At 43.8% G+C, this 27,498-nt stretch overlaps 2 protein-coding genes, 1 long non-coding RNA gene and 1 other non-coding gene across 4 annotated transcripts in view; 3 read left to right on the forward strand and 1 right to left on the reverse strand.

Annotated features, from left to right (window-relative positions):
* Window positions 1–2,560: 2,560 nt before the first annotated feature.
* On the forward strand, window positions 2,561–5,444 carry LOC121358218 (serine/arginine repetitive matrix protein 1-like). The gene is made up of 2 exons (XM_041476222.1): window positions 2,561–5,199; window positions 5,234–5,444. The coding sequence occupies exons 1-2, from the start codon at window positions 4,414–4,416 to the stop codon at window positions 5,408–5,410; spliced, it is 963 nt and encodes a 320-aa protein (XP_041332156.1). The 5' UTR covers window positions 2,561–4,413; the 3' UTR covers window positions 5,411–5,444.
* On the reverse strand, window positions 2,871–3,142 carry LOC121358316. The gene has a single exon (XR_005955859.1).
* Window positions 5,445–5,584: 140 nt separating the features above from the next.
* On the forward strand, window positions 5,585–11,534 carry GLRX5 (glutaredoxin 5). Its single transcript, XM_041476223.1, has 2 exons — window positions 5,585–5,943; window positions 10,763–11,534. The coding sequence occupies exons 1-2, from the start codon at window positions 5,643–5,645 to the stop codon at window positions 10,939–10,941; spliced, it is 480 nt and encodes a 159-aa protein (XP_041332157.1). The 5' UTR covers window positions 5,585–5,642; the 3' UTR covers window positions 10,942–11,534.
* Window positions 11,535–17,588: 6,054 nt separating this feature from the next.
* The window catches only part of LOC121358275, a 164,239-nt gene continuing 154,329 nt past the window's right edge, over window positions 17,589–27,498 (forward strand). The window contains exon 1 of the long non-coding RNA XR_005955850.1: window positions 17,589–17,876. This is a non-coding gene — a long non-coding RNA (uncharacterized LOC121358275). The remainder of the gene's footprint in view (window positions 17,877–27,498) is intronic.

Below are 27,498 nucleotides of genomic sequence, written 5' to 3' on the forward strand. Positions count from 1 at the left end.
AAGTTGAGTTTTTATAACAAGATGCATTTCTCAAAATTACACAGCAAAATGCTGTAATTAAATATATATATATATAAGAGGTAGGGTTATTCAGAAGTGCTGAACAAGAAAGGATGTAACCACTGAGGCACCAAGCAATCAGCCCTGCCCCTGTGGTCAGTGTGTAACTCCGGGCTCACCCAGATGGAAGCTGCCAGGGCCCCCTCGTGGTCACGATGCGCACGATAATCGCAGATGCTCTTGTGCCTCACTGCACCTGCACATTTTAAAAATCAACAGAGCCAATGAAAGCGCCCCTGTCACCACTGCTGTGACAGAGCACGCTGGCAAACCTTAACTGGGGCACAAGAATCCTTCTTACAGGCAATGAGTGCCCTGGGGTTTTCCCAGCCTTACTAAAAGCCAAGACACTTCCAGCACTTTGAGTAAATGACAGTTGTACAAATTACCATAGCAGAGACCAAGACCCTATGTTTGTGACAATGGACAAAAGAGAGCACACAGGAAGCAAAGAACAGGACATGCACATAGTTCCAGTCCCACTCTCCAGCTGCAGGTACACTTTGTGGTAATTGGGAGTGGGGCTGCAGCTGAGCCTCATCCCAATGGGCACAGCTGTGAGAAGCAGGTGAGCAGCACTGACAGCAATGAGCCGGGGAGCGCCCAGGGGCACTGACCAACCACCAAAGGGAGCAGAGGGCACACAGGGGCAGTGCATACGAGGGGTAGGAAAGGTTGGGCTAAAGAACATGATGAGACACTTGCCGCCTTCTGAAGTGATACAGTGTTACTCTGCATGGGCAGACGCCTGAAGCCTTCAAAAGTGGCGTTACTCTGTATGGATTGAAGCTTTATGAAATTGTATGATGATACTCTGTATCGTGGCTGTCTCTGCTGTGGCATGTGCTGCAACACCTACCATTCTATGGCTCAGGACTTGATACCATAACGGTGTCTTTCTATTTAGCAGATCAGTTTTTTTCTTGAGCTTGCCCAATCTTTTTCTAAGGCCCATCAAAGACTTTAGCACTCCTAATTCCTGGATGAAAAGAGGCCAGAGGTGTTCTCACTACAAGCAGTATTTCTTAGTTCTGCATGGAAATAGATACATATAAAATTATGCTTCCTCTGTAACACTGAAAGACTCAAGAACCACTACCATCTGCAAATCAGAAATAAGGATCTAACAGATTTTCATGCCAGAACTGTTGCAAGCAGCTTGCTTATCCCAAGGAATAAATCTGCTCCTCTAATACAGAGGTCATACTACCTGTCCTTGCTTCAAGACAGTGTCACAACTCACAAAGCTCAGTGCAAAGAGGCACACAGTGATATCAGTGTCACTAAGAAGTAAATGAAGTCTAAAGAGTGCCTCATTTAAAGGTCCACATTCAGGCCTGACTATGACCTTCCATTCAGTTTGTTAAATGTGGGGCTCAGACATTTCTCCTTGGATGATTACCATGACCCCTCTCTGCCAAAGATATCTTTACATAGTTTAAATCAAAGAACTGCCTTAGGTCACATTTATCCCCATCACTCAAACTGATACAGGTCACTTCGTAAATATTCTTCACCGATCTAATTTATGAAATGGAATGTTGTATTTTAAGGCTAACACACTCTCTTAGGAATATGCCATAAAGCCGTGGATATTTGTTAGTTAATCCATGAATATAATTTAATTCAGTTCAGAAACAAACTTGCATATAGATTTCCAGGTTAGACACAAAACAGGAAGTTAGGTACAGTTCAGATTCCAAAATGTCAATTTCCCTGTAAAACCCCCACAGCATTTCTATGTTTCTGCTGTTTGTTGCACAACTTTTTAAAACTAGCACATTTCCAAAATAACCAGGAACATTTCACAGATGTGTTTTCAGTGTTGATCATTTAGGCAGCCCAGAATTTTAAGAACATTTTAAGTGTTTCTAATCCTCTCAAAACTGAGGATATGTTGGTGCTGCCTGAGGTTAGCATGATAGTACACTGAGATTATTTACCTGCCATGCAAAACAGGTGGAGTTCAAGCTACCCCACTTAAAAACTTCAATAAACAAACAAAAAAAAAAACCACCTAAATAGAACTCAATTGTCAGGGCACAACAAGGGACTTTATTTTCAGTCATTATCACAACTCAGAATGACATAGATATCAGACTTGAACATAAGGACATGTCCTGTTCTGGTAAGCTGAAATTAAACTTTTCTTTCTCACTAGCTAACTTAACCCTCCCCTTTTTAAAAAGAAATAAAAACCTTTTAAAAAGAAATAAAATCCTTTTTGCTGAAAGTATCATTCTTGCATGTCTACCTTCTTGTACACCACGTGAGAACAAACCACAGACTTATAAATCATAATTCTGTTCTGCAGCAGAATGCCTGAAAGTTAACCCGTTTATGACCGACTATGAGCATTTAAGCCCTATTAAGTTTGAATACTGGTGCTTTTATCAGTGTTTTCAAAATGAGGTGATAGGTCTTCTAACAGGAACATCAGCAAAATGTCAGGAGTCTTATGGCAATCCCATTAATATTTCTTCTGAACAGATGATTTAAATCATTTTCTGGAAAACACAAGAAGTTTCACTTAGACTAATAGAAGATGGAACCTGGTGACATAATTATCTGTTTCTAGAGTGTATATGGACAAATTGTTTCAAGTCTTATCAGTAGGTAAAAGTGTTTATCCTCTAACTGAGTGCTGCATATTGCATAATCCAAAAGGATTTGATGACACTAAATATTTTATTAAAAAGCATTCTGTTAAGCTTAATATCTCATAGGCCAATCTCATAAAACTACAATAACTACAAATTCAGTACTTCTATTCAACCTAGTACACAAGACTTCTGAGAAGCCTTCCAGCATTTTATAGCAGTTTTTTCAGTGTTCAGCAAACATTACTCTATTTGCTAAACAATATCAGACTGCAAAATTGCTCTTACTGTTGATAGATCAATAATGACACGGGAAAAGTCATTACCTCCGTGGCAACAGAGTGGCAGCTGTGGGAGGAATATAGCGCGTGCCGCTGCTGCGCTCCGACAGCCATGCCTCGGCTTCCTCACGTGCTGCTCTCTCTGCAAGCCTGGTATGCCCAGGGTACCACCAACCAAGGGCACCTCTTAGACCACAGAGGATTAAATACAGCTCTGCTGACGTGATTGCTGAAAGAAAATATGCTCACAAGGGTGTGTTACGCTTGAGTCTGATGTCTTTATGTTACTTACTTCTAATGAACCGTCCGTTTGTAGGAATAGCTAGGACAAAATTCAGGAAGGCCAATACACACTATTCTGTTTGTAGCCCAATATTTTGTTGAAAGAAATCACTTAGCAGTCTTTAACAATAAAAAGATATCTTTCTTGTCAATCAATTTTTATTTAATTCCACTTTGACTCCCCAAGATCTAGAAGTGGCAGGAGTCTTTATACTTCATTAAAATGACAAAAGAGACCCTTTGAGATATTAAATTTAATACTTGTCATGTCTTGGTATATTGAAACAGTCCAACAAATAGGACAACATACTTTTGCTCTGCATAAGTTACCGCAGTTCCATCTAGCACAAACGGAACATTTTTTTTCATACTTCACAACCTTCACCATGTTAATCACAACATATTAACCACAGAAAGCCAAAACTCCTCTGTGTCTTGATCACCATGGCTGAGCCTGGCTTGTGATGTTTTGCTTTCAGCAACTCACCAAACTCACAAAATACATGGTGCTCATCAGTAACACAAGATGTGAACTTTGCCTCCAGATGAAACATGGAAAGTATTTCCTCATAAACACATCTACTTTTACATACTGCAGCAACACTGTATTCATAACCTATTCACATGGGATGACAAAGGGCAAGTTTGCAACAATTCCCTTTGGAATCTGTTTTTAATAAATTTAAATAAAAGGCAACAGAAGCGATCCTGAGGGTGGCTTCAAAAAAATCAAAACGAAGCTGTCACTCAAGCATCAGCTGGATTCCACAAAAAACAAGAATTAGGCAAGCACTCTTCTGAATGCTGAAAACAAGCTGGTCTGTAAAGCTCTCACAAGAACAGAACTGGATGGTAAAAGTTCTTTTCCTTGCAAATATAAACATGAGAAATGGTCATTAATATACCAAAGTCCAGATGCTACAGCTGCAATATAAATTAGCACTCAAAATACACTGTGACTTGTTATTTGTGAGAGACTGTATTTTAGTACAGAGGAAAACTCATCAACATTTTGTTCTACTTACAGGATAGGCCCTGCTGCTTTAGGAGACCACCACGCTGTGCGCCAAGTTCTTGGAAAGCATACGGCATCTGCCCAGGAGAGCGAGCAAAGCTGGCTGCACGGGCAGCCATCTGCAGGACACCTTCCGTTCCAAACCCAGCTCTTCTCTGGCTAACACTAGGCAGTGATGCCCTTGCTGCAGCCCCGACTGAACCATCCTTCTGCGCAGGCAGCCAGCCCAATCTTGTTCCCATTTTTCCATCCCGCTGCCACCCCTGCCAGGTGCTCGGGAGAAAAGGCCAAGCTGTACAAAACTACTCGGGTCTCCACCATCAGCACCAAGCCCGAAAAGCACCGCTACTTTCTCAGGGACAAACCGCCCGCTTTATCCCATCAAAAATCATCCAAACTCGGACAAATGAACGCAGTCAAATCGGTCCCCGGACACAGCCAAAGCCAGGAAGGAGACAGACGCATGCAGCAGTTTGCCGGCTGCCCACATCCAGCCTCCGCCGCCTACGAGGACAGAAGGTGCCGACTGAACGGCGCTGCTCGTCCGAGAGCGGCTTCCCCGCTCTCACTGGCGCACCTGGCCCGCTTTAGCCCCGCGGCTTCACCCCGCTCCGCACAGCCGGCGGCATCCAGCGCAGCCCGGCTCCACCAGCCCCTTCTGCAGCGACCTGCCTTCACCCTCAGGCAGCCCCGGCCCGAGGGAGCCCCGCCACCGCCTGCACCACCCAAGGGCCGGCGGGGTAAAACCCAGACCCCGCCCGAGGGCCGGCGGCGCGGGCACGGCCCGGGGGTCTTCGAGGGCCCACAGGCCCGAAGGGGGAGGCTGAGCACAGCAGCGGCCGCCCAGCAACGCCTCCCTGCCGTGCTGCTTGGCGCTCCCTGCGGACCCGACGGGGGGTGCGGGAGGAGGAGCGCGGCCCGTCCACCCCGGGGAGAGGAAGCGCGGCCCGTCCATCCCGGGGAGAGGAAGCGCAGCGCGGCCCGTCCATCCCGGGCATGGCGCAGGGCCCGGGCGCGCGGACCGGCAGCATCCCTTGCGTGCGGCCGCTACCCGGAAACGGAAGAAGCCTCACGCCGATCGCCCCCCGAGTATCCCTAGCAAAGCCCCGCCCCGGGGCAGTCTGACCAATCGCGTCCGGGGGGGCGGGAATAATCGATCCACGTTGGATTGACAGGTCTCTCTCCCAATGCAGCCGCAGCCGCTCTGTTCCCTCCACTAGGAAAGCGGAGCCATCTCTGGGTTGCTGGGCGGGACAAGTCTCGCTGTACCTCAGCGCTATTGGCTGTACAAGCTGATTGGCGGCTGCCTGCGCCTATGCCGAGGAAGCTCGCCGGCGGCCCGTCGCGCCGTGCGCCAATGGGCGGGCGGTGCGGGCGCGGTGCGGCGGTGCCGGCGGCGGAGCGATGAGAGCGGCGGTGCGGGCGGCGTGGCGGATCGGAACCGCCACCGCTCTGCGGGGCCGGGCCGGGCGCCCGCTCAGCCAGGCGGCCGGGGACGGCGGTGGGGCCGAGGGCGGCGGCGGCTCGGGTTCGCGGGAGGCGGTGGAGCGGCTGGTGCGAGAGCACCCGGTGGTGGTGTTCATGAAGGGCAGCCCGGCGCAGCCGCTCTGCGGCTTCAGCAACGCCGTGGTGCAGATCCTGCGGCTGCACGGCGTGGAGGATTACCGCGCCCACGACGTGCTGCAGGACCCCGACCTCCGCCAAGGTCAGCGCCCGGGTCACCTCTGGGTGCCGCCTCCCCGGGGCCTGGTGGGGAACAGAGCCGGGCCGGTTCCCGTGTGGGAAGGGCCCTCGGGAGCTGCCGGAGGGCGGGCTTGTCTTAACGCCCCGACCTCGGGCACTGTGGGAGCGGGCCCTGCCCGCTTGTCCCAGCTGTAACTTGCCTCTTCTGGCTTTGTTGGGTGGGCTGCGTTGGGCTCTGTTATTTTTTAACGAGGCTAGATGTGGGGAGAAGGACAGCGGAGCTGGGGAAGGGTCTGGAGCTCGTGTCCTGTGAGGAGCGGCTGAGGGAGTTCGGCGGTGTTTAACCTGGAGGAGTGCCGTGGTGCATGGGACCAGCGGCCCTATTACTCTCCGCAACTGCACGAACGGAGGTTGTAGCCAGGTGGGGATCGGCCTCTTCTCCCAGGCAACAAGCGGCAGGACAAGAGGACAGCTGTAAGTTGTGCCAGGGGAGCTTTAGGTTGGATACTAGGAGGAATTTCTTCACAGAAAGGATGATCAGGCATTGGGATGGGCTGCCCAGGAGGTGTTGGAGTCACCGTCCCTGGAGGTGTTTAAGGAAAGATTGGACTTGGCACGTAGTGCCATGGTCCTGTTGACAAGATGGTGTTCAGTCATGGGTTGCACTCGATGATCTCAGAGGTCTTTCCTGACCTAATTAATTCTGTGATTCTGTTTGGGTGTTAGTAGAACTGCAAGTGTATAGCAGAGATGTGCTATTGAGGTTGCTGCCCAAAGGCCCTGGTTTGGTTTTTGTGACCCTCGTAGTGTTCAGGAGGTCTCAGTTATCAGCAGAGCGCAGTTGTGTGTGCAGGGTGACGATTGGAGATCGGGTTCTTTGTGCCACGCTGCCTTGCCTGGGTCACAGATAGAGAGCTGCATTAAAGACCCCTGAAATACTTCATTATCAGGTTTTGTCTTCCCTGTGAAGAGTGTGGTGAAATTTCATGTATGGCTTGGACTTGCACTACTTGATTCCAAGCTGGTACTGCCTGCTGGGATTCCCTTGATAATGTACAAATTTATGCTAATCATTTGCACAAGAAATACTTAGTAATAGTTTCACCATTACTGCACAAGTGGTAGTAGCTATTCTATATAAGGGTTTTTTTGCCAGTTGTGGAAAGCTAGTTATCTGTTCTGGTAATGCTTTTCATATTTCCCTCTTCAGTGAGCATAGCTGATGGTTGAGGTTTTATGTGGTTATTAGAGAAAGTTTTAAAACAAAATAATACCTGCAAGTAATGTGTGTGGCATTAACAGTTCTTGCCCATAATACACTAAAATGTGCTGTAAAGCCATGTGCTGGCATGTATCAGGTGACTTTGTTCTCCTTTGTATTTGGTGTCATCTGACTAACTCAGTTTTTTATTAGCTCTTAGCTAAAAGGCTGATTTTTCCAGTCCTTGTTTACTTTTCAATTCACAACTATAATAGTTGGTATGGTATAAAATCTTAGATACTGGAATTTCTGTGTAATGACATCTTTTGTTAATGAAGGTTCATTTTGTTCAAGTAGATCTTCCTCTGCCTTTACAAGTGAACAAATCATGGTAATTTTCTAAACTTTGTTTACATATCTGAATTTGTTAGTTATACAGTTTGCTAGTACAACTCTTATCTCTATCCACAATTCATAAACTAAAAAGGAGGAAACAAAACCCTGAAATCAAACCATCAGCATTTCACTTTTGGTTGAGGGGGCTTTTGGGAGCCTCTGAATGGGCAGTGCTTTTATAAGTTATAGTCCCTGAGCACTTGACCATGTGAATAGATAGTATTTTCTTTCTGTGTAACTTAAATTTTTCCTTCATATGAACTCGAGCTTGTGCTAGGCAATGAGAGAGGTTATTGCCCTCCTGGCTACCAGAGCTTTAAACTGAAATTAGTGTCTTGATCAAACCCTCCAGTGTCTAAGCTACATAGAATGCAGTTATGGAGTGTACCCTTGCACAATATCCTGCTGGTTCTCAGGTGCTTAAAGGAGTTGTTCTAGTCCTTTCCATGCGCCAGCTTTGGCACCTGTCCAACTGTGCAGAGGGCCAGCTCATCTTATTAATTGGATCACTGGGCCTGCAAGTTGAAGCAGCAGTTTGTACGGTGAGCTGAGTGCCACAGCCAGCACAAAGAGCAGAGCTTTGAAGAGCTGGGGAATGACACAGCTGCAGCAGAATTCTTGTACTGCTTCAACTGTATTACCTACTGCACCTTAAAAAGCCAGGATGTGCCTGCTTTGTGGGTGGCAGTCTCTGATAGAGGAGAGGACAGGGCTGCTCAAAGTTGCCAAGTGTATTTCAGCAGTGACTGCCTGAAGGCCAGGATCTGGCCTCGAGTGCCAAACATTTAGATATGCAGCATGTGAGCCTTTCCTAGGCTCTCTCTGTGAACCTAATCTGCTCTGCATGCATGGGAGCTGGTGAGGGGGTGTGGAACTTTTAGCTGTGGAAGTATCAAGTACATCAGCAAAAGACTGATCTGCAAGGAGATCACTGTATGAGAGCTGGCCACCAGCTTTATGTTCACCTGAACCTAACTTCAGTGTTTGAATGGATGTGTGCTTATACATTTGTAGTAGGTGCAGACTGTTGGAGAAAGGGTGATTCAGGCATCTGGATTGCTTGTTGGTTTCTTGCCTGTATCTATTGAAACACCTTATTTTTAGCTAGTTATAGTTCAATTGGTGAAACACACTGTGCTAAAATATGTAAAATGTAAATATGTTCTAGCTGCAAAGCTAGAACAACTGCCCTGCTTGCCTCTTTACCTTAAAACTCAGATCTGTGAAACTAAAGTTATTGGTGCTTCATGCACTCTGTCTGAACTTGAGCTGAAGATACACTTCCCTGACACAAATCCTTCCTTAGCAAAGATGGTCTAAGAGACCTTGGCACTCTCTTGAGCTCCATGGCAATTCAGGTTTCTCTAAGTTGGCTCTCAGCTGATGGACAGTGTTAGACTGGTTCCAGTCACTGAGGCAGAGAAGTTTGGGATTATGTACTAGAAAATTAGTGTTTAAACTGTTGGGGTAGTTCACCCTCAGATTATTTTCATTGCTGTCTCTGCATTATCTGTTGCCAGCAGGTGTTCTTGATCCTTTCTCCCACCCTTGGCTAGCCTTCCCTCAGTAAAGCCTGTGCTAATGGTACTCAGGCTGCACAGGGAAGTGCTGGAATCTCCACCCCTGGAAGTGTTTCAAAGGCATGTGGATATGACACTTGAGGGTATGGTTTACTAGTAAATGATGGTGCTGAATTAACAGTTGGATTTGATGATCTTAGAGGTCTTTTCCAGCCTTAATGATTCCATGATATCCATGAAAACATGTTGTTTTTCTGGAGCAAGTATGGTAGGAATGAGTGTTGCTTGATTTAGTTCTTTGAAACGGCCCATCTTTCATTAGTGCTAATGCTGCCAAGAGAGGCTGAGAATTGGAGCTGGGGAGAGGGGTGGGAGTGTGCTGGGTACCCGTTTCAGTAGCTCTTTGCACTGATCCTGCTTTCACAGTTACATTAAATGTGTTACCAGAGCTGTCAGACTGAACCCCTGACCTGTGGAGTGTGTTTTTCCAAAGTAAACGGTGGTCCAGGGCAGGAGCTGCAGCTTCTGAAGTACAGCAAGGAGCCAGTCTGCAGAGAGGGGGATGGAGATCCCTTGGGATGTCCAAAAGAATCATCACAGACATGCAGCCCGGGCTAACTTGCTGTAACACCAGTGCAGCAGTGTCAGTAGCTGCTGCCTTGGGGTGAGGCTTTTGGGGCCCAGTGGAGGGAGGGTTCACTTTGTGACCTGGGAGAGCCCCAGCACTGAGGCATTTAAAGCAGCTTGTCCAGCATGTGAAATGCAGCACACAGAACAAATGGGCTTCATGGTATTCTTATTTTTATCTGAAGCTGGATAGGTCCTTGAGAGCACTATCAGTGCTTGTATGTGTGTGCAGTTGGGTCCTTGGAGAAAATATTTCTGTGAAAGAATTATTGGTGTAAATATTACCTTGGAATGCTCATTAGCAGAAGGTTTATTATGCAGAGCCCTTGGTCCTTAATTCGTGTTTAGCATTGCAGTATCTTAGGAAAAATAAACCCTATTTCATATCTGCAGTGGCTCTTTGACCATGGCCTAAGGGTCATCCTTAGGCATGTCTTAATCACAGAACACAATTTTTTATAGAAACTTTGATGGTTTAAACGATATTTAGGGCAGTTTAAGCAGTTTTGAGTACTCAAAGGCCAAAGAGCATTTAAGAAAAATATTCCTAAGTGCAAGTTGTCATCAAAGCTTAAAAGTTCTGCAAACTAAGGAAGAAATTACAAGTGGTGATGATGGTTATGGGTTCCGTTTGGCCTTGATTTATATGCTAAACTTCCTGTTTTGGGCTTACAAAACATTGGTTGTCCATGCACAAAATCTGAAGTCAGAATAAAATGTCTTATGTGACATGTGTAGTGGTTAGGAACACTTAGTCACAACAATCTTTTTTTCTAGGTTGCTATTATTTTAGTGGATTTTTTTTAAAGCATGTTGTATTCTGCTAAGGAGAATTAATTATTAGCTATATTGCATCTTTTATACATTAAAGTAACAATCCCACTGTATATTTTCTCACTTATACATATTTATTAAAAAAAAAAAACAGTTTTTTTTCTGATAGTGCTCCTGTTACGTAGACACTTTTTTGCCTTTATGGAAAAGAAATTGGAATATCAGTGGTAGAGTCAGGTGGAAGCAATGCATTTGTTTAAAAATACCATTATATTAGGAGAGGGGGGGAAATGTCTAATCTTTTTTTTTTTTTTCTTATTCAGGAATAAAAAACTACTCCAACTGGCCTACCATCCCACAAGTGTACCTCAATGGTGAATTTGTTGGTGGCTGTGATATACTCCTCCAGATGCATCAGAATGGAGATCTTGTAGAAGAGCTGAAGAAACTAGGAATCCGTTCAGCACTTCTGGATGCAGAAAAAGACCAAGAGAAAAAGTAAAATGAGCAAAAAAAAAATGCTGTGACAGGAATAAAGCAAATCTTTGATAAGAACTTGTTGCCCATAAAGCCTTACATACTTTATGTCGAGGAAAGCATCTGTTTGAACTGACACTAAGTGAATGTCTCTTAGCTCATGATAAATGTAGTGATCTTGGTATTTTGATTTATGGATATCGTGAAAATTTGAGTATAACCACTGCACTGTAAAGCAAACATTTGTGAAAATTTGTATTTTAAAAAAGTTCACTTCTAAAAGCACTCTTTTTCATTGAGGTGGGAGAAAACCAAAAGAACTAATAATATTTTTATGGGTTTTACATGTGTGATTCTCTGTTCTTTGATACATGAAGCTATACAAACAGCATTTGCATTCCCTTGCTTCTCTTGAAAAAGCATTAAGTAATAGTGCATCTGTTTTTCTGTCTAAAGTCTGGTGATAAGATTTCCTGAGAGCCTGTAAAACCTGTGTAATCACATACAATATAGGAGAAAAACAGTTTTCCAACAATATAGGAGAAAAAAGATTATGTGAGAGTGCATGATATATACTTTTATTCCAAAGGGTAAAAATAAACAGAACTTGTACAAATACATGTATAGTGGTCATTATTACTTTGTAACTTTCTGATGGCTTTTAAAACTGCTAAGAATTGTGCCTAAATATTTTATAAAACCTTTTCTACCTCTTGCAAAACAGCTTTTCCCCATGCTTATATACTTTGTGTATGGGAGTTCTGTGTCAGTGGTAAAATGTGGGAATTATTTAAGGCTTCGGTATTGTAGCTTGAAATAGTACAGGAGAATACTTCAGTTATTACTGTAATCTTGTATTATTTGCTTGTTATATTTTTTATATTTTTGTGTTTCCAAGTGTTTTCTCGTGACTGATGTGCTCAGGAGAATATAGTCTTCAAACATGGGGTTTACAGATTAAATGTTCATGTGGGTGGGTGCAGCAGAAAGGTTACTGAATGGATCAATATTTTTTTGTGGAATGTCTCTGAAGTGTTCAGTACCTACCTAACCACATTTCTCTAAATTAAAACAAATTATATTAACCAGTGTAGCTTCAGCTCTCTAGCAATACTGCTAAGATTAAAAGCTAACCAAGCTATTTTTAAATGCAGTGTAATTAATATAAACCAGTCTGCATGTGAATTAGGCAAATGGTTGGAAATAAAGTGTTTTATGTTGTCTGCAGTAGTTGCTCTTTATTTTAAATGTCTAATGAAACTGATGCTACTTTTGATTTGAAGCCTAAGATGTTTTCCTCTGCATGGGATATAAAATGTGTTCTGGAGAAAGATTATAAATGGTCAGTGAAAGACGAGAACAGGACTGGAACCTGTAGACAGTAGAGATTTGATGTAAGTTCTGGTTCTAAATCTCTCTTGCCCACTTGAGCTACCAGTGGCGAAACTATACTAGAACATTCTGCGCAGGATTTGCCAAACTGGTAACAGGAAGCTCACTGTATAGTTGTAATGCAGTCAGGGTCAGCAGGATCAGATACAGTGTGTGTGTTGTGTGTATTCACTGTACCACAGCAGGTCTGTGGAGGTCTCTGTGTGGCCACTGTGTAGGAGGAGGTTCCACTTGGGGCAGTCACTCGTGGCGGTAAGGCACGGAGGTGTGAGCACAGGATTTTTTCTGTTCACGTGCCACATCTCATCATGCAAAGCTGAAGGTATCGATGAAGGTTTGTTCTGAGCATTTGAATTCAGGTTAAATGAATTATGGCTAATCACAAGTAGTTCTTGCCATTCTGAATGTAAAAGAATGTTTTAAAAAAGAAGTAAATTTCAAAAGTCTTTGGTTATTTGCATTGACCTATTGAAATAAATGTACCCAGTAAACAAAAAGGTAATGAAGAAAATTTAATTATTTTTCTGCTTCAATAGTTAACTCTTAGTCTGACTACTAAATAAATCTATAAAAAAAAAGACTCCCCCAAATTTGCTGTTTCACAGCTCTCTAGTTTTCTGCACAAGCTGAATATTTTTTAGTAATATCTGTCAGCAATTTAACATAAAGGGAACTTCAGCATTGTTAAGTAGTCTTTATTCTCTATGCAACAATTTTTTTCTCCCAGCACGAGTTCCTGCTTTTAAAAACCATGAAAGTTTTCCTGCTTTCTTCCCCTCTTCAGATTTTAATTACTTGATTAAGCCTTTGCATAACATACATAGTAGTGTTTATATCAATCTCTGCGTGACTGGAACATGTTATTGAGCAAGTAACAGCAACAGTGGTTCCATGAAGTGCGTGTGACAAAGCCACAGTGGGGAATGAAGTTGGGACTTCTGCCTGCCTTCCTGTGCAAACCGTACATTTCTAGCCAATGTGTGCATGAGCAGTTGTTCTGCATTTATAAAAACGATCATGTTAAACCAGCTGCAATAAAAATAATTACCATCTTCTTAAATTGTAAACTTCAGATGCTCACAAAGAGCTTTATTTTGTTGTTGACTATTTTCCCCAAGAAACTAGTTCTAGGGGATCATTTTAGAAGATGGGCAGTATTGTGCACTCTGCTCATCATCTTCTGCTGTCCCTCAAATTAGAGGCAAAAGGGCACATAAGCTTCCAATCTCAAAGGAATGCTACAGAGAAACTTAATTTTTTTGAGGAAAAAACCCATGCCTCTCTTGAGAGATTTGCACCTGCTTTTCTCCTGCTCTTAGGCAGTGGGACAAGGTAACTGATAATACCTGAGTATGGGGTGACTACCAGTGAGTATGCTGAGCTCATACTGGGGACCTGGTGCCAGCTGGAAGGATCCATGAGGAATCCTTGGTCAGGAGGATGTGACAGGTTCTGTGGAAGAAAGGGTGACTTTTCTCCCCAGGAGAAGCAGCTTGTCACAGGAGGTAAGGGAGGGGATGGGGAAGCTGCTGCAGCTGCTTGCTCATCCTGGATTCCTCTGCTGTGGAGTGAAGACTGAAGAGGTAACAGTGGTCAAAGAGAGTGCCTTGGGCAGGCCAACTGAAGTTGCTGGGGTCAGCCAAGAGCAAAAACAGGGACCTGCCATTGCCATCTTTGGTGAGGAGAGAGGCAAAACTGCCTGGTCTTGAGCTGGGTCTGCTGTGGTAAGGATAGGGCGGGTGGCAGGGCTGTGCAGGAGCATTGCCACCTGCAGGACTTCTGTGGATCAGGGTTGGGTGTGTGGAGCTGCCAGTCCCATTCCTGCTCTTTGTTCTTGTGTGTTGTGCCAGGCAGGAGTTCTGGCTGCCTGCTTCTCTGGTGGGATGCTGCTGGATCCATCTTGGTTGGATTGCCCTGCTGAGAGCTTACAGTGAGATACTTGTGAATGCATATAAACTTATGGAGGATTGTTACTCTATTATAGGGTTGCAGTATGAGCGTTTGCCAAACTGGGAACCATTACTGTAATTATTTATATTTTATTCTGAGGATGCCCTTGGTGTTGTTACTGTGCTAAAAGGCTGCACTGAGTGGACCAATTTATCCACCAGATCATATATTAAGACAATCTTTTCTATTTGCTAGCACTTCATACCTCTTTGATATGAAACAAGGTGATTTGGTTTAAGGAAATGAAATTGTTCATATTCCAAAGCTGATCTACGTTGCTCTCTTATTGCAAAGGTTTCGTACACTTCTTGGTGATTTCTCATGGGCAGCTCCTCACAGTACTGACTCCTTCTCCTCAGCACAGCCAACAAACTCCATCTAACTTGTCAACCAGCCAACCTACTCTTTTACAATACCCATCCTAATTGGATCTAGCTGTGGCCTATTAAGGGCAGGTCTGTTCCTAATTCTTGATAATAAGGAGTTACAGCTGTAACTCCTTAGGGGTGAGATTACCTTCATCACTATATCTATTTTCCTACATTCCACCCATTCACAGATCTACTGTCTTAAACCTTCACCAAAGCAGGGTATAAGTTTCTTTGCTCTTCTTGAGCTGTCCTGGTAAGGAGCAGAAGGAAGCAGGTTGCAAGCACTTGCTTTTGTCCTGCTAATTTTGTGTTGGGAGCATTAAAATCAATTACCACAAAAGTTGTTTTCCTGAGAAAACAGCTGTTAACAGCTTGGCATATTAACGGGTTACACAGCAAGTGCATTTCTCAACCCTAATGACTTGCCTTAATTTTGCTACCAAATGTTTGGACATGGTCATTATTCTTCATTGCTTGTCTGCTCTGAAAAAATAACTTTATACCATCTAAATGCCCTGAAATACTTAAGTGGCTTTATTTTAGCTCTGACATGTAGACTTATTTTCATGTTGTCACTGAGTTCTCTGGTTCGCTTTAAAAAGTAGGCTAGAAATCTTTGGCAGGAGTTTTCTGGGACTCTGTCAATACTAACAAAGTGCATAGAAAACAACCAAGCTTGAGAACATGAAATCGAAGAATTGTAGCAAAGAAAATCTCTCCTGAGCTGTCACCAAGAATCCCAGTAAGACCCTGGCAGTGCCTGCCTCTAAGGGCAATAATAAAAGCAGAGCTGGCAGCCTGATCAATAAATCCCTGTCTAATCTGATTTGCATGTCCCTTCTGCAGAAACCAGATCTTCTTACACAGGTTTGTTCAATATCCATATTACAGGACTGTGGAAGAAAAAACCACTCATTAGTTACAAGATACATGTCACCTGTAAGTTAAGGAATCTGTGAGCAAAGGTGGAAAGACAATAAGGAAAGGTAAAGAGAGTGGAAAGGGTTTGGATTGCTAATGGTGCTGGGTGGTAGGTCAAGCTTGCTTTTGGGCTGAAAGAGTTGACATGAACACACTGCTCTGTAAAGGGCTGTGGTTCATTATCCAGTTTTGGATTTTCCTTTGGGATGCTGCTTGTTTCATTTAATAGCTCTGTTAAAGCAGTGCTGTCTCTGATGTGACCTGATCATGGCCTCACTGATTTAACTACTTGAGGCCTTTCCTGGAATCTCCCAGGGAAAGTAGGTTTTAGTTACACAGAAAACAGGACTAAAATGGCTAAGTGGATTCAGGTTTTATTTTCAACAATTTTTTTCCAATCATCCAGCTTCTTGTTGTGCCTTGTTTTTCTGGAAGTAAAGGAGTAGGCCAGGAGCAAAGGGTTTCAGTTAGAAGGACCACGGCACTCCATAAAATCCATGGTAGTCATAGGGTGTAACTGAGATGAATGCACAGTGCTGTATGTAATCAACAAGCATTTGTATCTTCCCAGTTTTGAGGATCTCATCTTAATTGGACCATAGAAATGCTGGCAGAAGAGCAGGCTGCTGGCTTATACTCCCCTTTCAAGAAGAAACAAACCCCTTTAAGGTGCAGGTGGTGACGGTTTATAATTACCTAAGAAGAATCCAAAGGACAAGTTCAATATGAATTTTGAAACAACTTTGCCTCTAAAAGATGTTAATTTAGCAAAAACAGGGAAATTTTTTTTTTTCTTTTCATTGTTGCAACAGTTTTATACAAAAAGCCGCGAGACTGTTCCTGCACAGGTGCAGGCATGTATGTCTGTATTTATAGTTACATATTGTCCCTCCTAACTTAAAACTTGCACGAGGGACCTACTTAGAATTTTTAAAGGTGAACTTCTGTAAAATTTTGCCAGGCATTTAACAGTAAACTAAGTTAAAAGGGGCTTTGGATATGTATTGAATTAAAAAAAAAAAGCATTGACTTAAACTTTTTTGGCTTACATAAGCACAGCCTTCAAAATGTGAAAGATTTTATGTACAATTTAGCCTCAAAACAGTGAAACAAATCTTCACTTTGCAGACTAAAGGGAACTAAAATACAAAAGTTATTTGTTGCTTGTATGATAATAGCTGTAGAGAGAATAAAGTTTTGAGGTCTTTAGTCTCAAACCTATGATCTAGTGGGTGAAAACCACATGCTTTTACAGGGTGTAGCTCAACAGGCACTTTAGAGCTTTCAAATACACACTACAAGGACTACCTTTGAAATACTACTTGTCAGACAGGATTTCCCCATTGAATGGTAATACTATGAAATCTATAGTTTCTGTTCTTTTCACTTGTCTAAACTCTAAACAGCTCTTCAAGTAGATTTTTTTTATTTTCTTTTTTTTTTTCTTTTTTTCTGGAAGAAAATATAGGCATTCTCTGAGAGGCAGCATTTTGATTACTTCAAAGAGGATGTGCTCCATGAAGACTGGATACGTATTTAAACCATCACAGCTCAAGAAAAGAGCAGATTTAGGGCTGGTATTCAAGAATGCTTTGACTGCTGATTAAAAAAAAATACATACAGATTCTAGTATTCTTCAGTATTTCATTTATTTACTCATCCGTGACACTTCACGAGAGACAAGCAATAGTATGTGATAGGAAACAATTGCAAAAATATTGATAGCGCCTGAAAGGAAAGCAAATAAAGGACACACGTAGATGGCAAAGGAAAGCTGCGGAGGGTCTTTCCCCGGGAGATGCTCCGGGGCGAGCTGCCGGCGGCCGGGCGAGCGGCGAGGCCACCCAGGAGATGGTGCTGTTGGACCGGGGAAGCGGCACAGCCCTGACCCAGAAGCATCTTTCAATGCGGTCCTCCCTGTTTTCCATCTGTGTTGCATTTTACTCTTTGGGGTTTTCTTTTGGGAGAAGAAGGTGTCGGTGTAAAGCAGGCGCGTACCGCGATGCCGCCCCGCGCCAGCCAGCCCTGCGCCCTCGCTGGAGATGACGGCAGTGCTTGAGGGCGATGTTTTCCGCCGGGACTGCGCGGCTGGCGAGATGGTAACGCCGAGGCGGGGAGCAGCTTCACAGCTCACTGCCCTCCCCGGAGCCACCGCCTGAGCAGCGCTGTGCCCCGGCCGGGCGCCCTCGGCCCCGCTGCCTCGCCTGGGGAGCAGCACGCCCGCTCCGGGGGCTCCTCGGGGACCCGCCGGCTTCCCTGCCGGCTTCCCTGCCGGCTTCCCTGCGCCATCCTCGGGCAGCCCGTCCCGCACACGTGCCGTGCCAAGGTAAGCGGCGGGGCGAGGGGCAGCCCCGGCACCCCGGGCCCAGCCCGGCGCACGAGGCACCGGGCACCTGTGGGGCCTGCGGGCGGCTCTGGGGGGAAGATCGGAGGTGGCAAAGGGGAATCTGGGGCTCTTTCCGTCCGGAGTGTCTCAGCAGAGCCGGAGGTCAGAGGGTTGTGGTGACATTTTCTGTCGATTTACTGTTTTATTAGCATCCTCTCTCATCTCGTTTGGTTCAGAGGCTTCAAACCTGGCCAGAAAAGATCAGCAGGAGCTGGAACAGGTTAGTGGATGCTCTGGGAGTAGCTGTAGCAACGTGAAGGCACCAGACTGGGTACTTAAGGAATATTTAATGGAAGGGAACATCAAGGGCCTTTCCCCTAGTTGCAGGAGTGCTTCTGTCTCTGAGGATGTCTGCATGTGTAACCAGGCAGTGACCAGGGTTTTAGATGTGATATAAATCTAATTCCCCACTTCTCCAGCCTGAGGTCTTTTTTACCTGAATGGGTATAACCGAAATAAGATCTTTCTACATGCAGGCAGAGATGCCAAAAGCAAACCTCCTGCAGGTACCTGGGTGGGTTACACGACCTCCCTAATTGCAGCCACCGCAGTGCTGTGAGTGAACCATTTTGAGTTTGTGGCACCCATTTCTCTGTGGCTGAAGTGAGCGTGGCCAGTGGTGGAGGTGAAGTGGCTGGTGAGGAAGGAGCCATCGGAGAGAGGATGGCCTAAGCTCCTTTGGAGTAGAACCACTGGGGAGACCAGTGGTGGACGGACTTGAGGATTATGTCTGTGGTGCTGCATTTTAGTCCTCTATTTCTAAATCATTAACAGCAATTCAATAGCCAGTGCTAGGATTCTATTTTTTTTTTTTTTTCTTAACAATGAATGATTCAAAGCTCAGCTGACATTTTGTGGGGGCTTTTGCTACATGAGTAATAATTTGGCATGAGCTGGGTAGGGAGGCAATCTGCTGTCCAGCCATGTTTCGGTGTGTCAGCAGAAGGAAACCAGAAGAAAATACTAAAGAACAACAATTCAGGAAGGAGTTTAACAAGCCCAAAGCAAGCCTGTTCAAATTCCTTTGCTTTTCATGTGAACTTGAGGTACAATTCAGCTCACTCTGCCAAACTGTCAAGTTTTCAGGCAGGAGCTGGATGTGCCTTGGACGTGAGGAGTGAGTGCTCTGAGCAGGAGATGGCTCAGGGCTCAGGCCACAACTTTAACATCATCCCTAACATCTCTGTCTCAAAAAGATAAGCTCTTCCTACATACTGAAGAGGAGTCTCAGCAGGCACCAGACACTAAGTTACACATTTTGTTTTAGGGACCATTTTGCACTGAGCTCATGGATGAAATGAAGTGCATAGGATCAGCACACTGACTCAAACCTAGGAGACCTCTCTGCTCTGAGACCCCAAACCACCAAGCTGTAGTGCCAGGCCTCCTTTTGCCCCAGAAGCTCTGCAGCTCTTTCTGAGCCAGGAACCCTGTCCCAACAAGTGGAAGGTGTGCCCTCTTCCCCCCTAGTTCCCTGCCAGGTAGCTGAGTGCTTCATTAGAGATGGGCAATGATGGCTTGACCTCCCTGCCAGGCAGCCTTTCCATGTCTGGAAGAAAATACTCTGATCATTGCACTGTTGCAGACAGGCAGTTTCCAACACCATGTCGCTTCTGGTATGGATTACACACCCCAGGTTTGCCAGATTCTATCCAATTACTGCCTTCGGAAAGTGTTAAAAAAGGGGTAGGTGCCTGTTTTCCCAGTTTGGGCCAGAGCCATAAGTCAGTATGAAATTTCAGATCAAAATGCCACCTTATTTAGGTGCCTACATCCTGATATCCTGATTTTTGGTTCTTAATCAGTATGCAGAAAGGAATTCAAGACAAGATTGCATCTGTAGCTGCTAGCAGACATATTAATGTAATACAGTCCTGCAGCTTAGTGGGAAATAAGTACAAAAAAATGTTTGAAATTTCAGAGCATCTGGGTTTTGGTTGTGTTGAGAGGATTTGTCACAAAAGCTCCTGAGGGAAGAGTAGAGGAAGATGCCTTGAATTCCACTTAAGAACAATAATAGAGTCTGGAGGGCATGCATGTTGCCAAAAACAGTAATACTGGGCAAACAAAGAGGAAATCAGTACAACTGAGTGTCAGGGAACGCTTCCAAATCTGAAAATCTAACCTTAGCTTTCCAATACATTTGTTTATTAATTAGTGTAAAGACTAGATGAAAGGGAAATAAAAAGGAAGTATGGTGCCCTGCAAAATACTAGAGTTATAGAATAAGTGTGCTTCAGGTGTGTCAGTCAGAAGAGTTAGAATAATTAACTGCTAGTTCAGAAACTGGATCACTGAAAATTAAAGGCAGAAATTAAAGAAGATAAGGACATTGCTGAGAATCTAAGTGATTTGTTTGCAGTGCTCTTCAGCACAGAGAATATCAGATTGATACCTACTGGGACTTGCTCCTTTCTGGTAATCAAGATGTGTCAGAAGGAAAAGCTGGAACAAATCGATAATTTAAAAAGCAGCAAATCATCAGCTCCAGATGGTATATTGTAAAGTTTTGAAGGAGCTTAGTATGAAATAGCTGATCTGCAGCAAAAATATGCCTTCCTTAATTAAAAACAACTATTTTGCCAGAGAAGTGGAAGGTAACAGTTGTACCCAGAGTTGAAAACAGGATTGAGATAATTTGAGAAAGCACACTCTCTATACCCAGATATACACTTCTGTTTTATAAGCTGGTTGAAGAGAGAATATAAAGTAGGGGAAAAAAAAAAAGAAAAAGGATAGTCTCTAAAGAGCAAAGTTTCTGCAGGAAAGAGTCATGCCTCATCATTAATCTGTTTTAACTCCAACAGGGACGCGCTCAAATAAGGCAAATAAGAAGGAACCACTGTGATTTAGATAAACCTTAAAGGACCTTTGGCCTAGGCAGGATACCGTGAAACAAAGAGAGGGGATCTTGCTGCAAATCTCTTGTCTGATGAGACTGTGCTGGGCTGCATGTCCAAAGGAGCCCTGACCACCCTTGACATCTCCATGCTGCATCAGGCCTGTGACTTGTTCCTGCTCTGTAACAGTGTTATCCCACCCATGTGATGCCAAATCCTTCTCCCAGCTGTCCTGGGAGGTGAGAAACCAATGAAGAGATGAGTGACCTGTTTCCAGCCTCTGAGAAAGCTGAGCAGAGGTTGTTTCTGTGTGTCTGTCAGGCCCACGGGCCTGAAAAGTTGAACACTGGTGAGAAAGGTTACACGCTGCTTTTAAATTTTAAGTCCTACAGAGGATGGAGAGGTTGCTGCGGGGAACTACAGGAGGCAGAAGCGAGGAGCTGAGGAGCATCAGTGGCAGCTGTGGTGGGAAGCCCTTCCTTGGTGGGTAGCACCAAGGTAGCCTCTTTGTGGTGAAGGCATTCATGGGGAAAGAAAAATATGAACAAAAACATTTAAGATCCTCCTAATTGTTAGGTAAAGGCAGAGGCTGGCTGGCTGAATGCTTTTTACTACTGTTACTCCCTAGAGGCAGGTCTAGTACTATTTTTAAAAAATTAAAGAAGGAATTTGGTTATGGCAAACCAGAAAATGAATACGACAAAGCATCTAATTTCAGAAGAAGAAATAAGAGGGAATGTATTAATTTTCCCTTCCAGTGCTATGTGTGAATTAATTAGATACAATATCAATGTCAACATTGTTTAACAACAACCCTGTATGTTTATAGAGAATACTCTGGATGCACTGAGAGGAAAATCCATACCTTTTCCCTTAGAGGGAATCCATAAGAATCCATACCTTTACCCTTAAAAGCATAGTTTGTTCCTATCTTAATTTTATGCAAATTGGGACCATTTGTGGACTCCTTATTGTGTTCTTTGTTCCTACACCCTGCTTCAAAGGTATTTCCCTGCTTCTGTTTTGTCAGTGGAGTTGACAAACTGACCATGTCACCATGAAAAAAAATCTCAGTAGGATTTTGTGCAATAGCTTAAAAAACCCAAACAACCAACCACCAAATCTTTAACAAGTATTTAATGTTCAGAACCTTTGTTAATACAAATGTGCAGTTTTCATCAACTTCAACCAGAGGTTCTTTGCTCTTTTAGGCAGACAACAGAACTACTACCTCCTTCTTTCTCATTTGTTTTTGCCTGTCAGTCCTTCTCTATTTCTTCTGATCTTTTCTATTTATTCTTCCCTCAGTCCTAGGGTCTTCCCTTCCTTGCCTTGCTCTCACAGGTGTGTGAGCCTGCTTTTTCTCATCTTCTTCTATACCTGCTCCTGCCTCCTCACAGCCTTGTCAGCTCACAGCTGTACCAGCTCTGGTGCCCAGCCAGAGTCAATTATGCCAGCAGAACTAATTAGAAGGCACAAGATGCTGTGCCTCATTCTTGAGATTTGTATAGTTACCTTTGCAGTGTGCTCTGATGATTAGGAAATACTGATTTATAGTAACAAAAATTATAACAACAAAAAAATCAAGGGTTTCTGGGCTTCTGGAATAACCCTGCTGTTTTTCTCTTTGGTCTGTTCTGTGCAATTATTTTTGTGTTAATAACCTCTAGTACACAGCACTTCTAGGATGTCTCTGGGTTTGGTGGGGAACAGCATCAGCCAAGAAAAGCCTGGAGAACTGCTGTATTTATGGATAATAAACTAGGCTGTAGATTTTAGAAAGGTTGTGTTTTGCCTTTTCCTTTAAATTTTCTTATGCAGTCACATAAGGGAGGAAAGCATGGTGCAGAGGTGCCCAGGACACTTTTAAATTAGCTAATTTAGATGCAAAGTCAGTTTTGCCACGGCAGCACGGAGCAGAGCAGCATGGCTGATTCACTCAGTTCCCAACAGTCCCGAGGGTCCCACTGCTCAGCTTTTTCAATGCTCTTTTCTGCAAGAAAAGTCTCCCCTCTCTGATGCCATGGGATGCTGTGGCTCATGTCATCACACAGTAATTCAGCTGCTTGATGTGACAGTTTGCTGATATACAGGCTTGTGGGCTTTTCCAGATGCAAGATCCACAGTAGAGTTGAATGGCTAACGCTTCAGGGTCAGTAGGTTTGGGTCCTTTCTTTCCATTTATGAAAACACCCATAACTGTCAAAGCTCAAGAGAACTGAGACCCTACAAAAAACCTGAGCCACTTGCACATCAATGCCATCAGCAAATGCTTCTTTGAGCTAGTTTTCATGTCTGAGACTTAGACCAACATGTAGTGATCTTGTTATTTCTACATCAGCAGAATAGCAGACAGCTCTGACATTTCTTCCCTTACCCAAAACTACTTTGGACTAGATAAAACAATAAGATCTCAGTGATGGTTGTCCAGAGCAGTTCTCAAAACTGCTTTATTCATCATTAAGGCAAAGAAAATTGTCCTCAGTCTCAGGACTATGGAGTAGGAAATAGAGATTATAGATACAGTCTTGGGGAAAAGTTTTGTGTTAATTATTGTTAATGTCTTGTGAACTCCTCTAAGACGTCCAAGTTGTAACTGTTCATCTGGGTTCCACTTAGCAGAAAAATACCTACATATTTTCTGATCATCCTACCAGCATAAGGCAAATTGTAACTATACAGTTTGTGGTTACTTTTTATTAACCCCAACCCCTTCCCACAAGGCTAAAGGATCTTCAGTCTGGTGGGCAAGTTGTTTTTAATTTTTTACCTCACAAAAAAAAGCTGTAATAGGAGAGTTCAAATCTCATGTTGAGGAGAATTTACTATATAGTTTTCTGTTTGGAGAACCCAAAGTTAAAAGAAAATTAAATCAAATTTTCCTCAGAAGAGTGATATCATTTTGTCTGGTCAGCTATTGTGAGTTTGTTTTGCTGAACTGCTGAGTTCAGCTGGAACTTTAGGTGCTTGGTCTCTTTGAAAATCAGGCCTGGGGCTTCCAAATCCAGGCAAAGGGCCATGGTGGTTTATATAGTAACTGGCACAGAGGATGAAATACAGCCTCTCTCTTTCAGAGGGATCTTCTCACTTCAAGGTCTTCAGGAACTATGAGTACTGAGCCCTGGCTGTTTAAAGTCCTTTCTGCTTTGAGGTATTCCACCAGGGAGTGCAGTCTCCAAGTTCAGCACAAAATGATGCAGTCCCAAATAGGATACTGCATCTGAGCCCCCTCTAGATTATTATTTGACACTTATTTTTTCTTGTGGAGATCATAAAGAGTGTACGATGAAGTCCTACAACATATTTTCTAAAGAGTACTGGGAACTGGTCTCCTGAGAATATGACAGGAACATCTCATACATAAACCTTGAAGTTTATTAGGTAACTAAATCCATGATTCACTGTAGTGTAGTGGGGCTAATACTTCATTCTGTTCACTGTCCTGCTTTGATTGGAATTTCAAGTGCTAAATCTAATCTGACCACTGTAATTTTTAACTCCTGGTTTTTATATGTCTGCTTCTAGTTGACCATGCTATGTTGCAATCTTGCTTTTTTTGATTTGAATGTGTCCATTTAGATCTTCTGGAAACAAGTTTTCTCTGTTCTGGCATGCAGAACTTTCCCAGCAAGTCCCAGAGATTGATTTTGGGAGACTTACTTGACATTGAGATCACATACTGGAGGATGGTGGTGTTGAACTATAATTGGTTTCTCAGAGTTGATTTTCTCCTCTTATTAGTTCACAGAGCAGATGAGTGATTCACTCACTTAACTCTAGATTGGTTCATGAGATTGAAGAGCCTGTCCTTGCACTCATATTTTAAACATCTCCTGCCATTTCTTTATAAACAGCCAGTTGAATGATACTGAATCTGAACCCAAAGTATTTCTTTTCTTTACCACATTGAAGCACAACTCAGAGCATCCAGAGTCTGGTGTAGCTGTTAAGAAAATACTCTGCTCCAAACATGCAGCTTTTGTTGATATGCCCCACTGGAGCTCTGCAAATGTGCATTACCTTTATTACCATGATAACACAAGTCCATATGCTTTCTGATGAAATTCAAAGAGGCATTTACATTTCTCTTTTGCTTGTAATTAGGGCAGAGCAGACAGGAGGAGACCCTGACCTTTTATATCAGTTTGTACAGGGGCTGTGGTCAAGATGCCAGAGCAGGAATTGTGAGACTCTTTAAGCTTTGTTAATGACTCTGCTGGAGATGCTTCCTCCAGGGCTCAGGTTCTGCTCCCCTTATATCAATGACTTAACCTAATTTTTTTAAACAATGAGCTAACATTAATTAACCCACAGAGCAGGGTTTGTCTGTTTCTGCAGTGCCAGTGACAAGTGACCAGAGACACTAGGTTTGCTTGTGCTGGCTGTGTGTCCTCCTTGGGAAAATGGGGAGCAAGTGGTGGGATGCACATGCTGAGAAGCACTTTGCTGTGGTGCTGCTGTGTCCCAACCAGTGTGTAACACCTGGGTAGGTTTTAACAGGAGTTAGGCAAACACTAACATCTGCAGGGAGTTGTCTACATGTGAAATGGCTGTCTGTGCTTGATTTGTAGTCAATGGTGGTCTGTCAGTCCTGCCAGAGTGGCCCAAAGAGGTGTTCAAGCATCAGGGATTCCATTCAATTGCTTAAACATGTCTGGTGTCATTTGAGATGCCTTGGAATAAGTGGGATATCCCCAGAGAGCTGTCCTGGAAGCTGCAGGCCACACCAGACACCTGCACACAGTGAGGTAGGCTGCTTGAGGGTAGGCTGAAATGCTCTCCAGGGTGTGCTCACTGTATCAGCAAACTCTGCCAGAGATTGCAACCTGCACTCAGCACTTACATGTAGACACCTGGATGGAAGCACCTTCACCTCCAGCTGCACCCAGTCCCTTATGGCTGAAGATACAGGTCTGGCTCCCAGAGACATTTACAGTTAAATATGTAGGTAAGCAGCTCCAGAGGGCAAGGTATTCAGCCTATTTTAATGGCTACTGTAGGAGCAAAAGAAGTGCCTTCTGAAAATGCCTTTCATCAAACTGGCTGCAGAGGGACACTAGGCATGCAGCTGTTTAACTTTCAGGTTAAGAAAGTGAAAAGCATCCCACCTTTAGATGAGATGTAATCCTTTTAACTCCACTGACCCAGAACAGTTTTCTCCAGTTACCTGCAGGAAAGGCCATACGGGAGACACAGTAATGATATTCTGAACCTCAGGAGCATCTTGAATATTTCTGAACTTGGCAAAATGATGTTGACTTAGAGATAGTTGAGCTGGAACTGAGCCATGCACAAGCTAAAAACTTACTGTTTTTTCCTTTTTCTAGATAACATTTTGCACCTTTGCAGCCCAAAAGACCTGTGGAAATGAACATAGTTTCTCACTCTATTTCCCTGTGCAATTTGAGTCTTCACCACCTGGGTGGTGTTTTCTTACCCCTTTCTCATATTTTCATTCTTTTTGAAAGATGAAAAGACCACAGTTTCACTTGGGTTGTTCTGGGAGGCATACAAACCATGATGGCTGCTGTGGGATTGATTGGAGAAGTTTAGTGTGGGAGTAATGACATTTTCAAATTAAGGCTGGCTGACCCAGATGCTCTTTATAGAGGTATCTCATTTAGAAGCTTAAGTGAATTATATGGCCAAAGTTTTAAAAGGAGATGTGAGGGGAAAAACTGGGACAACTAAAAAAGTGCAGCAACAGTGAAAGTCTGAGAAGTGCAATAGGCTGTGAATAAATCCACAATTCATCGCCCTGGGGACATTTGAAAGTGGAAGTAATTGTAGAAAAGTAAAAGGTAAGTCTTCAATAGATGTTGACTAAGTTAATTCCAGTGGGATTAATTTTACTTACATCAAGAATTCAACTCTAACCAGTGTGGGTTGATGGGTCTGGTGAGAAGGTAATAGTGTCAACTTGCTATATCATTACACAATATTATTTTGTCTCTATGATTGTCCAAAATCTCATACTTTTTGTCCCTTTTGATTAGATTTAGCTTTTTGTCTGTATCTAGGTGATGTGAATGACTGAAATTTTGAACAGAGTCCTCTTATTTATTCTTGATTTCCATATGGAAAAATGCACATTTATATATCAAGTAGAGTCCATAGAGGTATTGGGATGAGCAGATCTTGGCAGTGAGCTGTTTTCTCAGGATCACTATTCTGTGCTTAGATCCTTGCAGAGGGGCTTGTGTATTTGTTTGGACTTCTAAGGAGATCAAGAAACAAAAGGACACTGACAATTTGTGTGTGTTTCACGTGATGCCTTGTGGATAAAGATCCTAAATGACCTTGTAATGAAGAGAGGGTCAAAACAGTTGTGATGCCAGGAACAGTTCCAGGGTGCTGCAGTCCAGCATGGGCAGGGGATTTGCACAGGAGCCCTGTGGCAAAAGCAGGAACAGAATTGAGATCCCTGGGTCTCATCTCTCCACAAAGACAAGGCTCCCTAGGCAGTCACCTACACACTCCAGGTTTCCCTTCCCACACGCTGGCTGTAGCAGTCAGGAGTGCTGCATAAAGCTATTTTTTCTATGTGCAAACAAACTGCAATGCCATCACTACTCAATCCACTGGGTTTAGGGCACGACTGCAGCATGAGCCTAGAAGGGAACTCCACTCCACTGGGGCCAGCCAGCTGCTGCACTCATGTTCGTTTGAGGAATCCTCTCCTGCTGGATGCCACGTGCTCTTGGGACAGGCTCTGGCACCCT

This window comes from Pyrgilauda ruficollis, unplaced genomic scaffold (assembly GCF_017590135.1).
Source record: "Pyrgilauda ruficollis isolate IOZ18807 unplaced genomic scaffold, ASM1759013v1 scaffold38, whole genome shotgun sequence".
Lineage (NCBI taxonomy): Eukaryota > Metazoa > Chordata > Aves > Passeriformes > Passeridae > Pyrgilauda > Pyrgilauda ruficollis.

What these genes read in the sequence shown, in the direction of transcription:
- LOC121358218 (XM_041476222.1), top strand. Translation starts at nt 4,414, where the DNA reads ATGCCCTTGCTGCAGCCCCGACTGAACCATCCTTCTGCGCAGGCAGCC. An exon ending in CGCGGCCCGTCCATCCCGGG is followed by an intron (nt 5,200 to 5,233) that starts GAGAGGAAGCGC and finishes GTCCATCCCGGG; the next exon opens with CATGGCGCAGGGCCCGGGCG.
- GLRX5 (XM_041476223.1), top strand. Translation starts at nt 5,643, where the DNA reads ATGAGAGCGGCGGTGCGGGCGGCGTGGCGGATCGGAACCGCCACCGCT. An exon ending in GGACCCCGACCTCCGCCAAG is followed by an intron (nt 5,944 to 10,762) that starts GTCAGCGCCCGG and finishes TTTCTTATTCAG; the next exon opens with GAATAAAAAACTACTCCAAC.